The 15626-nt window shown below is 42.0% G+C and overlaps 1 protein-coding gene across 1 annotated transcript in view; it reads right to left on the bottom strand.

Annotated features, from left to right (window-relative positions):
- The window catches only part of ptprdb (protein tyrosine phosphatase receptor type Db), a gene marked incomplete at its 5' end in the record, with an annotated part of 121778 nt that overhangs the window by 60258 nt on the left and 45894 nt on the right, over positions 1 to 15626 (bottom strand). The window contains 10 exons of the mRNA XM_080721173.1: positions 779 to 805; positions 3086 to 3279; positions 4893 to 5195; positions 6397 to 6541; positions 7251 to 7396; positions 8210 to 8357; positions 9328 to 9453; positions 10945 to 11142; positions 11991 to 12100; positions 14226 to 14495. Of these exons, the coding sequence (XP_080577299.1) occupies positions 779 to 805; positions 3086 to 3279; positions 4893 to 5195; positions 6397 to 6541; positions 7251 to 7396; positions 8210 to 8357; positions 9328 to 9453; positions 10945 to 11142; positions 11991 to 12100; positions 14226 to 14495 (1667 nt within the window). The remainder of the gene's footprint in view (positions 1 to 778; positions 806 to 3085; positions 3280 to 4892; positions 5196 to 6396; positions 6542 to 7250; positions 7397 to 8209; positions 8358 to 9327; positions 9454 to 10944; positions 11143 to 11990; positions 12101 to 14225; positions 14496 to 15626) is intronic.

Raw genomic sequence — 15626 nt, 5'->3', positions numbered from 1 at the left:
AATAACAAACCCTGAGTCATCTATTTATCTTTCCATGGTTCCTATATTAAAAAGTTCTGGTGAGCATGGAAGAAAGCAATGAAACAGTGACCTGTGAGGATTGTAAGCAGCAATCTCATAACATGAGTCATCTATTGCACAAGACAGTTGTTTTCAACGAGGGGTTCGCAGCCCCCAGGGGAGCCACCAAAGGGCGCCGAGGGGGCCTTTAATACATAAAAATGAATTACATATAAAACCTTTTATTTATTTATTTATTACTTTATTATTTAGATTTATAAGCTTGTTGGCATACCTATTTTGGCGATGGCGTTATTGTCAAAATCTTTCAAACTTGAATGTTGCTTTGGGAGCATGTCAATCTGCAATTTTCAGTTATTTCTTTAAAGACAGATTCTTTGACACAGATACTGTGTGGGTATCTGGGGGCGAGGCTGAGTCTGTCATTGTCTTAGAAGTGCAAACAACACAGCTATTATAGCATTGAGTTCATGAGACATTTTATACACAAGCTACACAGTGTTTTATTTTATTGTCCTTGCATAAAACTATGCTATGAAGATGGGGCGTATAAATATTCATTTTTCAAGGCTCCCAAGTCACAAAAACAAGCCAATTCCATGCAAGAAATACTGTTGTTTGCACCTCCAACACGCACCTCCAACACGTTGTCCCCCCCCCCCCAAGTCTATGGTATGGAATTGTTTGAGAACTCCTGGCATACGTTCCACTGCCAATAAAATAAAATAGGTTGACAAATATCTATATGTTTACTCACATATTCCGTTGAGTCACCATATTCCCACTGAGCGATGGAAGTGCATAGAAATATAGAGCAGAGAACAAACATTTATTTAGGTTATGCAGTAATATGGATGCCAACTTTCTGTACAAACAACATAACAAGCCACGTCCTACCATAAAGGGATTGTGTTATAAATCAATTACATGGAACAGTGCAATACCACAAAATTAAATGCATTCCTAAAAGAAGAAGCCAAAGACAACATATTGCTGCTGTAAGGCAGAAACCCTGTATCTCTTAATTTATCTTTTCATGTACTTTCATAAATGCATGTCCAATTTGATACCTCTTCGTATTATGTGTTGCATTTTTAATTTAAAGTATTTCTTTGTTATATTTATTTTTTCCTGAAAAGTAATGGTTTTGGACATACAAGGTTGTTGGACATGACAGGCGGAGGCATGAAGCTGGTCTTCTAATAACAAAAGAGCACTAAATCATCATACAGTAACTGTTGTTGCTGCAGCAGCGTACGACACGGGATACCTTTATAACATGTTATTGATTTCTCTTTTAACAAGCATCCCTGTCCGGAAAATAGCAATTTTTGTAGCTGCTGGTACATAAAGATTACATCATTGTGGGCTGAGCTGCTGGAAAGCCCTCCCAGAGGATCTGAGGGCAGCTGAGAATGATGATATTTTTAAACGCAACACACCTTTTTAGCTTGGCTGAAATAGCTCTACGTTCCCATAGTAATCAGTGGTCTCCCCATCTCCCCGGCTTCTTAGCACACATAAAATACATGTTCGGGATACTAATTTCATCCAATCAGGAGAGCGAACTCGTACAGTGTAATTAGATGTGATGGATTTTTTTTTTATCCGTGTTCTCTCTCCTGATGACCCGCCTGAAAATATATTTTCTGTTTCCTAAAGCAGTGGTTCTCAACCTTTTCAGGCCGCGACCCCCAAAATAATCTTATTTTAACTGGGGACCCCCCCACCCTGACGAGCACTAAGAGTTGAGGCATTACATTTTGTATAACACAGTTCTATTGTGAAAATACAACGCCTCGCAACGTGAGGCGTTGTGAGCATGTAGATCTGCTATTTTCACAATTTCAGCCTCTAATATTTGACAATTTGGCCAATGTTTAATTTGACATTTTAGATGTATTAAAAAGTCCTTAGAAATGTGCAGATACCCTCTATACGCTTAAACTTTATGCTGGTTTGTTTACTGTTGAGTGAGAAAACAGTGTTGCACATTAGGTTATTCATCTGGGGACCCGCAAAATAATTTGGGGACCCCCTGGGGGTCCCGACCCACAGGTTGAGAACCACTATCCTAAAGGGCTGGAGAGACAGTCAGACCAGTTACTGAACAAACACTCAGTGATTACTATCAGAATATACAGCTTTAATTTCTTTTAACAATAAACGTTTTGTTTTTAACCAAAGAATATCACTTACAGTGGACCACAATGGAAATAAGCTCTCAGGTTTCATTGTGTGTTTTACTATTCTGACAAACATGCAAACATATTTATTTTATTAACCCTTTTCATCTATGTTATAATATTTTTTATATATCATATCCATTTTATTCCAGTTTCTATCTTTTAGTTCTGAACTGCCACCTATCTACTACCGTATTCAATATTGTTGTACTGTGTGTGTGTGTGTGTGTGTGTGTGTGTGTGTGTGTGTGTGTGTGTGTGTGTGTGTGTATGTGTGTGTTGTTTACATTGTTCTGTGCGTTGCCGTCTCTGCCGTCTCATTATCCTCGTCTTTGATCGCAGCGCCTTCTATTTGTTTGATTACTGTATGTTTACTGTATGTATGTTCTATTATGTGAAGCACTTTGTGATGCATTCGACTGTATGAAAAATTCTATATAAATAAGTTACTGTTTATACAGTACACAGTATGTACACTATCTACTGTATATCGTCACTGTCGGGCAGAAACCAAGACGTTTTTTTTCGCCAAGTAAAGCCCTGCTTCATCATACAAGGCCGTCGCACAAAACTAGTGAAAACAGCCGATCTACAAGCACACAACACCTCGCAGTGCAAGGCGTTGTGTGCTTGTAGATCGGCTGTTTTTACTAGTTTAGTTCATTTTTTAAATGATAAATACAAAACGAACGCTTTTGGACATACAATGTTTCCACCCGACAACGACGATATGTAGGTTTGTGTGTGTGCGTTCGTGCGGCTGGGTGGTTGAATGAGAGAGAGAGAGAGAGAGAGAGAGAGAGAGAGAGCGAGAGAGAGAAAGAGAGAGAGAAGGAGAGAGAGAAAGACCACGAGAAAGTACTACATGGCTGCATTACCTGAGAATCCTCTATGAGGATGTCCTTGATGAGGGGCTGTCCCTGAGCCTCGCCATAGTTCATTCTCACATAGTGGACCTGGTATCCTCGGATTTGCCCGTGCTGACGCTCGGGCGCCGGTGACCGCCATTTCACCTTAACGGCCGAGGCGTTCACGGTCTCCGCCTCCACCCCTCGTGGAGGGCCACTGGGAACTAGACATGCATTGTTGGATAGAGGTCAAAGATCACAGATGACGGAGACCGATAAAAGCTCTCGGGCAAAGGAGCGCACTCTTAAACAGAGCTTGATTTAATATTAGGAATTGATTTGTTCTGGGGGCAGAAGGGGAAAAAATGTTCAGCAGATGGAAAGGATTTGAGAAAATCCACCCTCTAAAAACGAGACTAAAAGTTGCCCTGAGGTCTGAGGGGGGAAAAAGTCAAAATAGCAAAAAAAATGGACGAGCTTGAGGAAAAAACATGGAATAAAAAACGTAGTGGATAAGAAGCAAATGTAGAAAAAGATAATAATGACAGATAGAAAATGATTTCTTGGCCCTGGGCAGCAAACGGTGGCAGGCAGTCAGAGAGAAAAAACTGTTATCAAGAAAAACCTCTCTCATGCTGCCAAGAAACGCCATGCCCAAAATATACTGTGAGAAAAGCTCAGTGCACCTCCTGCTTATCTGATTGACCCGTGGGTAACAACTCTTAACAAGACCAGGCTGGGGTCAAGAAAACTATTTATTATTATCAGTGGTGGAAGAACTACTCAGATTTATTTTTATTTAAGTAAAGGTAGCAGTTACTCAACATAAAAATACTCTGTAGAAGTAAAAGTCTTTGAAAAATATTTGAGTAAACATAAAAGTATTGTCATCAAAATATGCTTAAAGTAAGAAATCAAAAGTTTAATCTTTAATTCAAAAATAGGCAAAATAGAAGTACCAAAGTAATAATACTCTAAATGCGCCAATTAACTAGTAACTAAAGCTATCAAATCATCGTAGTGGAGTAATAAGTACAATATTTGAGTTGTAGTGGAGTAATAGTAATACTCAAGTAATACTCGAGTAAAGTAACAGTACCTCAAATTGGAATACTGTACTTTAGTAAATATACTTAGATACTTTCCACCACTGATTATTATGTGTGTATGGAAGTGCAGAGCAAAGACCACAGATATTATTGCTGAAAATATTATACATTAAATTACTGTACATAATTCACAATATTGATTGAGGTTAAAAATAGGTTTTGCAAAGTCAAAGAGATTGTAAGTAAAGCACAGCCAAGGTATTGATTCCTCGTAAATGGAAAGGTGGATATCTAGACATCGCAAGTAGGGACTACTACTGTTGCTACTGTATCTTTACACGAGGGTGTTTAGAGGTTAATCCAACCACATCCTCTGAAAAGAAAAAAAGAGGGAAGTCAGAAGCACAGGAAAAATGTGAAGGAAAAAGCTGCTAAAAAGGGGCTAAAAAGGCTTCAGGTTAAAAAAAGGGGAAGAAAAGGTCTGCCGTGGGAAGTAAGGGGTTGCGGTTAAGAAGACAACAGGGTTGAAGGAACATCGGGGAGAGGCTCTGGGCTGGTGGTGATCCTACTGTTGTGAGGGGAGAACAGAGTTCAATAGAGAGCTTTCTGGGCTGCAGCTCAAGGCAGGGACTTGGACGGAGACAATGGGTTTATTGACCAGCGGTACAAAACTTGCTGTTAGTTTGGGGTTGCGTTGAGGCCATTAGTGGAGGGTCAGCGGAAGCCATTGTTAGTGGGCTGGACAAGACAACTTTTTTTTTTGTAGGGGGGGACGGGACGGGACATACCATCTTCCTCGGTGCGGATAAGCAGCTGTAAACTTTCTGGTCCCTCTCCGGCTTCGGTCAGTGCCCGGACTGTTATGCCGTACTCTGTCCATTTCTCCAGGTCTTCCATGAGGTACGGGGAGCTTTCTGGTGGAATTCCGTCAATACGTCTGGAGGTTTTGTTGCCCTCTGTCGTGGAGTACTGGATGGAATACCCCGCGACCACTCCATTTTGGAACTCCACAGGGGGCGGAGACCAACTTACCAGGACGCTGGTGGAACTTGGGCTGGTGCATGAGACCTCTTGGGGAGGTGCTGAGGGCACTGATTGTTTTGTTTTTGAGGAAGCGGGATTTTGTTTGGGTAAATGTGATTGGTTGTGTGTGTGTGTGCGTTTGGTTGTTGATGAGCGAGGAGAGGTGATGGAGTGAGGTTTTCAGTGGAGGAATGGGGGGTGAGAGTGAGCAGATGAGAGACAGAGAACAGAAAACAAAGAGAAAATAAAAATGAAAACAAAACACTAGAGACCAAGAGTGCTACAGAAGATGGCCTTTGTGGCTAGAAAGCAAGATGACCAAACAAATATACTTAATGACAACTGTCAACTTCTATTGATTGGAATGTTGACTGGAAAACCAATGGGAATGAGTGAATGGGTTAAAAGATAATGTGCAACAGACAAACACTGGCTAGAGCCTACATTAAACACAGAACGTACCTGTTAACTTACTTCCTTGTCCTTATAGCCTAATAAAGCCTCTGTGTCTGATCCATGACGTTGCTCCCATTCCAAACTACTGGCCTCTTACCTTTAGTTTGTCAATCAAATGTCGAACAGACCTCAGATTCATAGTACCACATCTGAACGCTCACTACTGAGCTGTTAAACCATTCAATGTGTCAGCCAATCAGTTGAGTTATTGTTGTGCTATGGCTGTGAGTACTACTGGGTATACTGTCCTACAGTATGTAAGTCTGAATCTGAGGTCTGTTGATGTCTGCATTCATAATGGCGCCATTTTGACAAGGCAAAAAGCAACTATTAATGTTTTCCTTTCTCTTTTTACTCCCAATTTGCAGACTCCTACAGTTGGTCCTAAGGAGGAAAGTCAAGCACATGTCTCGATACGTGTGACATCGAGGCCAGCTTCTTTTCACAAAAATACATTTGAATTGAATTGAATGTAATGCCTCCTGCATTACATTCAATTCAATTAACCTGTAGGAGTTGCTATTGCAGCTAGCTAGCTAAATCGCCCCCCCAATTATCTTCCCTCCTGCTAAACACAGCCAATTGTGTTTGTAGGAATGACCGGCCAAGCAGGATTCAAACCCCTGGTCTCCATGGTGCGCAGATATCTTCAACCCAACCCCCAAACAAAGTAACAAATATTTCCTACGGATATTTTTTCTGACCCTTTCAAGTTTTTCTTTTTGTATTGTCCAAAATGGTGCCGTCATTCCTTTCACTCTAGCACTCTCAGAAGCACACCAGGCAGTGTGTGTTGGTGCGAGGCGGACTTACGTGTCTGCGGCGTGTCGGTGGACACCTCGTTGGTATACGCGCCGACGCCATGCTTGCTCTTGGCAGCCAGCTGGAAGGTGTACTTAGAGAAGGGTTTGAGGTTCTTCAACAGGTAGGAGGTGGTGGGCTCGAAGTTCACCTTCTTCTGAAGAGGAAAAGAAAAGAGAAAAATGTGAAACTGGCGGGGCAGAGTGGAGATGTGTGGCTGTGGTTCGCAACCTTTTCTGCATATCAGGGCCCACATGAAAATATTGAAAGCGTTCGCAGCCATTCGGCTGCCATGTCAAGAGGTCAGACGGGTGGGTCTCGTGCATTTTTAAAGATTATTTTAATGATCAATCAATTGATTCTGTTCCACCTACCATCAATGAAACTAACATAGTACAATTTAAGTTCTTATTTATCACTTTTTTACGTTCATAATCATAGTGTTTTGCCAATTATTTGGGGGCCCATCTAATTAATACACTCGGCCCAAAGGGTTGAGGGCCAGAGATGTATGGGAGAGAGGGTGGTAGTTGGGGGGAATAAAGCCACAGAGAGCAGCAGAACTGTTGTAAAGACACTTGAAAAATGGTAAGAGATGCAGTAAGCTTCTGGTCCTCTGTCTGTCTTTCTGTCTAGGTTCTGAAAGTGGATTCCAGTGACTCCTTTAGGAGGGTCTAAATTGACCCATACAGGTCTGTAACTCTGACAGTGTACAAAATGGAACCAAATGAACCAGTGTCAGAGTTAAGGGGAGACCTTGAAATGTGAAAGTTTGAGAAACACTGGTCTAGTGTCTACTCATCCCTCTGTCCATCTTCTTATCTCCCACATCCTCCCATGCACTCATCCATGCAGGCCTGCCTCACCTCCTCTGTGTCGTCGGCTCGTCGGTAGACCAGCTCGTAGCCGGTGATCTGGTTGTCTGGGCCGCTCTGCGGAGGGGCCACCCAGGACAGCAGGATGCTGGTCTCTGACTTGGCTTCTGCCTTGAAGTCTGATGGCTGAGATGGAACTACAGGCAGAGAGACATAGAGACAGAGAGAGAGAGAGAGAGAGAAAGCAAAACAGAACATGTAAGCAAAAATCTAACACGAACACAAGAATGTCATGTACGCACGGTGGCACGCACACACGCACGCACGCACGCACGCACGCACGCACGCACGCACGCACGCACCACACACACACTTACTTACATACTAGGGCATTAACGACTTGTGATTTTTGCAAGTCGACTCGACTCAGTAAAAATTTGAGTTGAAGTCGACTTTATCGTTTGATGACGTCATCACATTACACACGACCCCCCAATTATTTTGGGAGGTCCCCAGGTGATTAACTTAATGTGCAACATTGTTTTCTCACTCAACTGTAAACAAACCAACATAACGTTTTTAGTATATAGAGGGTATCTTCACATTTCTAAAGTGACAATTTAAGGACTTTTTAATACCTCTAAAATGACAAATTAAACATTGTCCAAATTGTCAAATATATAGAGGCAGAAATTGTGAAAATAGCCGATCTACATGCTCAGATGCGAGGCGTTGTGAGCATGTAGATCTGCTATTTTCACAATAGAACCATGTTATACCAAATGTAATGTAGCACTGTAATATTGGATCATTCCGTTCTTGACAATAAGCAATCCTACTGTTTGAATGCTGTACAGACATACACATGGAGCAAAAATAATGATAGAAAAAATACAAAGGATTTATTTTTCCAACTTCGACTTTCGACTTTCTCTGGTGGGAGTCGACTTGTGTAATGAAGTCGACTCAGACTGTTTCGTTAATGCCCTCTTACATACACAGTTCCCTACCTCCTGTCTTGGCTATGATCTGCAGGTCCTGGGACAGAGGTCCGTCCCCAACAGAGGTGAAGGCCAGCACTCTGATGTAATAGGTCTTATTAGGGGTCAGACCGTGGATGGTGATGAAGTTAGCACTGCGCACCATCTGCTTCTCCCACTGCAAACACGCACGTACGTGCATGCACGCGCACGCACACACACACACACACACACACACACACACACACACACACACACACACACACACACACCATCAGTGGTCAATGACATAATAAGGGGTAATACAGACCACTGAGACTTTTCTCTGCAATGTTTCCGATCAATTATGTCTCTGTCGTATGGTGGGGTCCCACAGCAGAAATAGCTAGAAGCTCACAACTTCTTGATCGGCTATGAACCGCTGTATGACCAAGTATAAATCATGTATCTCGTTAATCTTTGAAGCCTGAACTAAGCTTAAGAACAAAGTGAACGAACATTATACGGTACATCTCACACACACGCACGCACGCACGCACGCATGCACCAGTGTTGTTTTTGACAGCAAATTTTGATTTAGTTTAAGTCATAGTCTTTTGAATAAAATCTTGTTTAGTTTTAGTCATAATTTAGTCACCTGAAAAGTTTTAGTTTTAGTCTAATTTTAGTCGACTAAATATCATAAGATTTTATGGCGACTAAATCTACAGTTGATTTAATCAACTAAAATGTATTTTGGCAGTCCTTGATGGCCTCGTAATGACTGATTTTACACTTGGTTGTGTGCTGAAAATAGCAGATCTAAAAGCTCACAACGCGTCGCGCTGCGACGCGTTGTGAGCTTGTAGATCGGATATTTTCAGCATGCAACGCCTGAAAGCAACCACACATAAAATGACTCTCTTCTCCACTAGTCCATCCCTAAGGTTTTAGTCTAGTTTTTATTTTGTTGACGAAATTGTCAATATATTTAGTCTTAGTTTTAGTCATCACAGCTTAGGTTTTGTTTAGTTTTTATTTAGTTTTCGTCAGTGAAAAAAACACACTCGACAAACATTTTTCGCCATAGTTTTAGTCGACAAAATCAACACTGGCACACACACACACACACACACACACGCACACAGCACACATGCATGCCCACAGACCTGGTTGACTGGCAGAGTGTTGTCAGAGGTGTAGTACACTCTGTAGCCCACCACCTGGCCATTGGCCTCCTCCGGTTCGTCCCAGTGGATGATAGCTGTGGTAGTGCTGAGCATTCGACCCCTGACCTGCAACACAACACAACAGGGAAACGTTCCTCGTCAGCAAATCGTCGTTGTCGGGTGGAAACCTTGTATCTCCAAGTTTCACATTTGTATGTTCTTTCGCAAAGTAAAGAAAGCCCTGATTCATCATACAAGGCGGTCGCACAAAAGTAGTGAAAACAGCAGATCTACAAGCACACAACGCCTCACGGTGCGAGGCGTTGTGTGCTTGTAGATCGGCTGTTTTCACTAGTTTAAATCATTTTTTAAATGATAAATGCAAAATGAACGGTTTTGGACATACAAGGTTTTCACCCGACAACGACGAAATGCAGAACAGCAACAACAAATACAACAACAACAAAACCAGGGCTATTTGAGGTTAACGCCGTTAAGAGATGTAAGCTAATCAAGTTCAATTTAACAAAATGCTGAATCAGTGGCAGCTAATTATTTCCTGAGGGAAATTAATTCACTTCAAGGACAAAAACAATTACGAGAGGGGACTTTTTTTTTTTTTGGTATAGATTCAAACCCTGACTACACCAGAAAAACATTTCCTTTTTTTTTTTTTTTTGTACAGCCTCAATGACAAATATTCAATCAAAGGATCGCATAAACATCAGCAGGAAGTGCTGTGGCCTGTGGGAGAACATTTGTGTTGTCAAACCCAAGCTGCTACCCAGGAAACTTTCATCATGTCATGAGTAGCCTACACAGGGTTTTTGTTAAGTTAGTTATGAACTTTGTTATGTTAGATTATACACCACTTTAAACATTATTTTATGCTTTAACTATTACAAAATAGCATATATACAGGCTCACAGTGTGGCACTGAGTGCCGCGCTGCAAGCTTGTTGATCTGTTATTTTTTTTTTATCGTGAAAATGTGTGCAAATCTTTAAATATATATACATTTTTAAAGCAACCTTTAGTACATTTTTAATTCTGGGGAGGTCCCTGAACAAAATATTTTGAGATGGGGTCGTCGGTCAAATGCATATAATTCAAGAGTTATTGACATTAAAAAGGTTTGAGCAGCACTGATCATAGAAACATACGTTTTTCAGAAAACCGTTTTAGAAGACATTTTTTGGTATTTTTCAGGCCTAAATGGGTTAACAAACCAAGGCGTGGGGGTGAGTAGGGCTTATACTTATACTAGTATTTTACATGACGATTAATTGTCACTCAAATAATTGTGATTAACGATTTAATTGTGTGTTTGTCGTTGACAATTCTATTTCTGTTTGGCTTGTAGGTTTGAAGTTGCACATGGCAGATATGACACATAACCTAAATATACAAATAAATTACTGACATATTTGACAACTTTATACTTAAATAGCCGATCTACAAGCTCATAGATCGGCTATTTCCTCTATTTTTGAAAATGTTTGAAAATGTCAACATGTAAACGATTATGACAAAATAATTGCGAATATGTGAAATAATTGCGATTAGACGATGATGTAATAATTGTGACAGGCCTATAGGGGTGAGCTGCATGCTGACCTGTCGGGGCGGTGAGGACGGGGCCTGCTCGGCTGTGCGGGCCTCCACCACGTCGCTGGAGGGGCCCTGGCCGATGGTGTTGACCGCCGCCACCCGGAAGTCGTAGTGCGAGTACGGGCTGAGGCCGCCCACGCTGTAGCGCGTGGTGGCAATGCCATCGATCTCCTTGTAAGGGTCTTCTGAGCCTTTGGAGCGATGCTGGGGACACCAAGAGAGAGTTTCCATGTTGTTTACCACGGCTTCTCCCACTTACTGGAGGAGTAACGTTGTTATTGCAAGATTGGTGTTTCCATACCAAGGCGGTATTGGCCTCAAAATATGAATAAACACTGCTTGCCGTATACACTACTTATCATAATCCACTCTGAGCCACACGGTTAAATATTTGCCTCTACAGAGGCAATCATACTCTGTTGAGTGCATTATTTTTCGATAACCACACGGCTCGTCATGGATTATGCTTTATATACAGTATATAGTAATATAGCTACATAATCCAATGCTGACAGGGGAGGGAGGGAGGGAGGGAGGGAGGGAGAGAGAGATTTTTCACCCATGCAATAACCTGGCCAATGCTGGGTACCGACTGTTGTCAGCGCAATAACTCTGGCGACACCAAGCAAGTTGCTTAAGTTGTTACTACTGTATAATACACAATCCTGTTTGTGTGTGTCGTTAACCTGCTGTGCCTTTGTGTAGGGCTGTCACGATTATCGGATTATGACATTTTACTTTACTAAATCATTGCGATTAATGATTTAATTGTGTTTTTGTCGCTGACAATTGCATTTCTGTTTGGCTTGTAGGATCTGAAGTTGCACATGGCAGATATGACACATAACCTAAATATACAAAGGAATGAGTTACATATTGTGACAACTTTATACTTAAAAAAGAACATTGGTAGTGATGCGATGCGACGCGTTTTGAGCTTGTAGATCTGCTATTTCCACTGTTTTCAACATGGAAACGATTAGGACAAAATAATTGCGATTATTTCAAATAATTGCGATTAGACGATTATGTGATAACTGTGACAGGCCTACCTGTATGATGTAGTAGGATACAGGCTCTGGGTTGCCAGAGTCCCAGGTCAGAGTGATGCTGGTTGCAGTTCTTTCTGTCACCACAGGAGTTCCTGGAGCCTTAGGTAGAGCTGAACAGACAAGAGGCCGTGTAAAAGAAATGGAGAGAGAAAGAGAGAGTGAGAGAAAGAGAGAGAGAAAGAGAGGGAGAGAGAGAGAGATGGGGATATAAATTATGTGTTATTTTCTCCCCAGTGTGCACATCCACAGAAGGGTTAGAGAGACCCTGCACTAGTTCATCAAACATATAATTTTCAGAATGTCTGTCTGAGTGTCTGTCTGTCTGTGGCTGTCTCATCGGTGGCTGGAGCAATTGATCTGAATCTGCATCACCATTAGCATATGAACACACCTGACATAACTGTGAAGCCCGTTTGTCACTTTCACAAATCGTATGCTGTATATTAGCATTTTTATGGTGTATCTATTCTACATCTAGCATGAGGCATATCTAATTCTGCATCTAGCATGAGGCATGTCTATTCTGCATCTAGCATGAGGCAACATTTTTAACCAAAATCTAAGTTACTTTCCATCCCTCATATACTGTGTGCACAGTGCACAACCCATAACCCACACACTGCGCATAATTTCGGAGCTCATATCTTCGAACGGGTAAGGGCTAGTTACTATAATAACAGAAGTCTCACTGGAGGCAAGGCAGAGCCATCATAGGCCCAGTTATTTAGTGACACATGAACCCTTTCCCTCGAAAAATATACTTAATCTTTGTCGATTGACACTTGGCGAAAGGGTTGTGCAAACTTAAACACACGCATGCACTCAGGCCATCAGTGGTCATTGACATATAACGAATAATACAGATTGCTGCAATTCTTCGCTTTATACTTGCTGGCCAAGAAAAAAACTGGAAAATCAGTTACTTTCAGCTTGAGACAATGGCATATGACACCGTATAAATACGGTTGTACTCATATCTATCCTGCTGGCACGCACGCACAGTCGCGCACACAGACACACACACACACACGCTCCTGCCTACCCATCACCACTGAACGCTTCCTCTCACACTAGAACATTATAGTGTATTATTATTTTATGCTTTAACTATTGAAAAATAGCAGATATACAAGCTCGCAGCACGGCACCGAGTGCCGCGCTGCAAGCTTGTAGATCTGCTATTTTTGAAAAATCGTGAAAATTAGAATTTTGACCCAATTCTATAAGTGTCTTTTGAATCCTTCTAAGATTTTTTGAAAAACCTATGTTTCTATGTCAGCAATCTGGCTATAGGCATCGTCAAAGAAAAGGTCCTTTTCACTTAACTGGAGCTCAGTTAGTCTGTTCTTGAGAGACTACTATGTCAGTGGTTCTCAAAACTTTTCATGTGAAGGACCCCCAAAATTATATTTACTAGCCCTTACCCGTTCAAAGATATGAGCTCCAAAATGATGTGCAGTGTGTGGGTTATGGGATGTGCACTGTGCACACAGTATATGAGGGATGGAAAGTAACTTTAACTGGTGCTTGCATGATGTAGGAGCATCAATGTAAGAAACCCGTTTCGTTTAATGGCTACAGAGATACTGTCCCCCCCCCCAGCCCGCCCGCCAACCCGCCTGCACACACACACACACACACACACACACACACACACACACACACACACACACACACACACACACACACACACACACACACACACAGAGCTGGTTAAACATTTTGCCTCATGCTAGATGCAGAATAGGTGCGCCTCAAGCTAGATGCAGAATAGATAGTAGATACACCATAAAAATGCTAATATACAGCATACGATTTGTGAAAGTGACAAATGGGCTTCACAGTTATGTCAGGTGTGTTCATATGCTGATGGTGATGCGATTTCAGATCAATTGCTCCAGCCACCGAGGAGAAACGCTGTGACAGACAGACACTCACTCACTCAGACATTCGCAAAATTATAGTATAGATTTGGCCACGGACACCCATCTCAAAATATCTAGTTCCGGGAACCACCCCAGAAGCAAAATTTGAGTTACAAAAGTTTGCTTTGAAAATACATATATTCAAAGATTCGCACACATTTTCACGACTTTTTTCAAAAATAGCAGATCTACAAGCTCGCAGCGCGGCACTCAGTGCCGCGCTGTGAGCTTGTATATCTGCTATTTTTCACTGGTTAAAGCATTCAATAATTCTAGGCCCCCTAAATGGGTTTTTAAAAGCCAAACCAACCTTTAACAATAATCTGCGCCACCGCCTCGATCACGCCCAGCGTGGACATGGCCACGCAGGTGTAGTTGTTGGACTGGCGCACGTCAGTCAGCTCCAGGACGTTGCGTCCGATGGGCATGTCGTCCTCGGGCGTCAGGTCCTCCGCGCCCAGCATCCACTTCACGTAGGGCATGGGGGAGCCCACCGCCACGCAGGTGATGTTGACGTTCCCCCCCGGCATGATCTCGCTGTCGGCCGGCGGAATGGAGAACCTCGGAGGGACACGGCGCACTGGGAAAGAAAAGGAGGCATGGGGGGAATTAAAGAGCGTTATGAAATACGAATATGACTTTGATTTGAACCATCAAGTCTAAAGGTCCTTACAGAGTCTAAAGGTCCTTACAGATGGTGGGTGGTTGATGCGCCCTAGTAATTCATTTTCAGTGCGAGGCGGACGATTATTTGGGACACACAGAGAAGTTGAAGGGCAGAGAGGCAAGCGGGCACGGTCCCGTGAAATGAACACACTGGGTGCCCATGATTAAACAATGATTTAATCGCCGGTTGCCATGATGGAAACCGGCGATTTTTCCATATTTCGGAGGCTCAGAGTAAAAGTAATCTGAGTAAATGTAATCCGAGTATTTCCTTCTTTTTTTTTTTGCGATAGTATTTTCTTACATTCAGAACAGAAAAATGACAATCGCGGCCATCAGTGCTTTTGTAACGGCCGGTAGAGAAGAGCTCGTTTTAAACATGAAAATAGCAGATCTACAAGCTCACAATGAGTCGCATCACGACGCAATGTGAGCTTGTAAATCAGCTATTTTTTTATGTTAATGTAGTAGTTAATGCATGTTTTATAATAATCAAAAAACTAGTCTACATGTTGCATTCTAACACTGGAAAGGGAGGTACGGAAATAACGAGTGTTACGAATATGACTTTGGTTCTACGAACCATCAAGTCTAATCTGTAGTACTTGGGTGCGTGTGACCCTTGCCAAAAATAACAGATTGTCAAGCTTGAAAAAGAAATACACGCTGTTGTTGCTAGTACGGTATAAATGAGGCGTCTGTGTGTGCGTGAATGTATGATATTGTGCGTTGTATACAGTCGATTATTGTTTAGGCTGTAGATGTCGATGACAAATGGCTGTTTCACTAGCGTGCAGTGTGGTCTCGGATGAGCCCGGGTTTCAATTTCTCAAAGCACAGGATGCATTCGCTCATGCAGACGTGTACGTTTCTACTACGTGTGGTCGCAACAGCATGGGTGCACGTTGATACCAGAATGTTTTATTCATGACGTTTTTCAGGTGAGCTCAATTGAATATTTTATGACCTGAAATGCAACAGAATATTCATCCAAAAAAAGAACCAAAAAAAAATAAAATAAAAAAAAACTCACAGCAAACACGCA

The sequence above is a fragment of the Nannobrachium achirus genome, assembly GCF_963921795.1.
Source record: "Nannobrachium achirus genome assembly, chromosome: 3".
Taxonomy (NCBI): Eukaryota; Metazoa; Chordata; class Actinopteri; order Myctophiformes; family Myctophidae; genus Nannobrachium; species Nannobrachium achirus.
The sequence above is the reverse complement of the archived record's forward strand: the minus strand, read 5'-3'. Positions and strand labels throughout refer to the sequence as shown.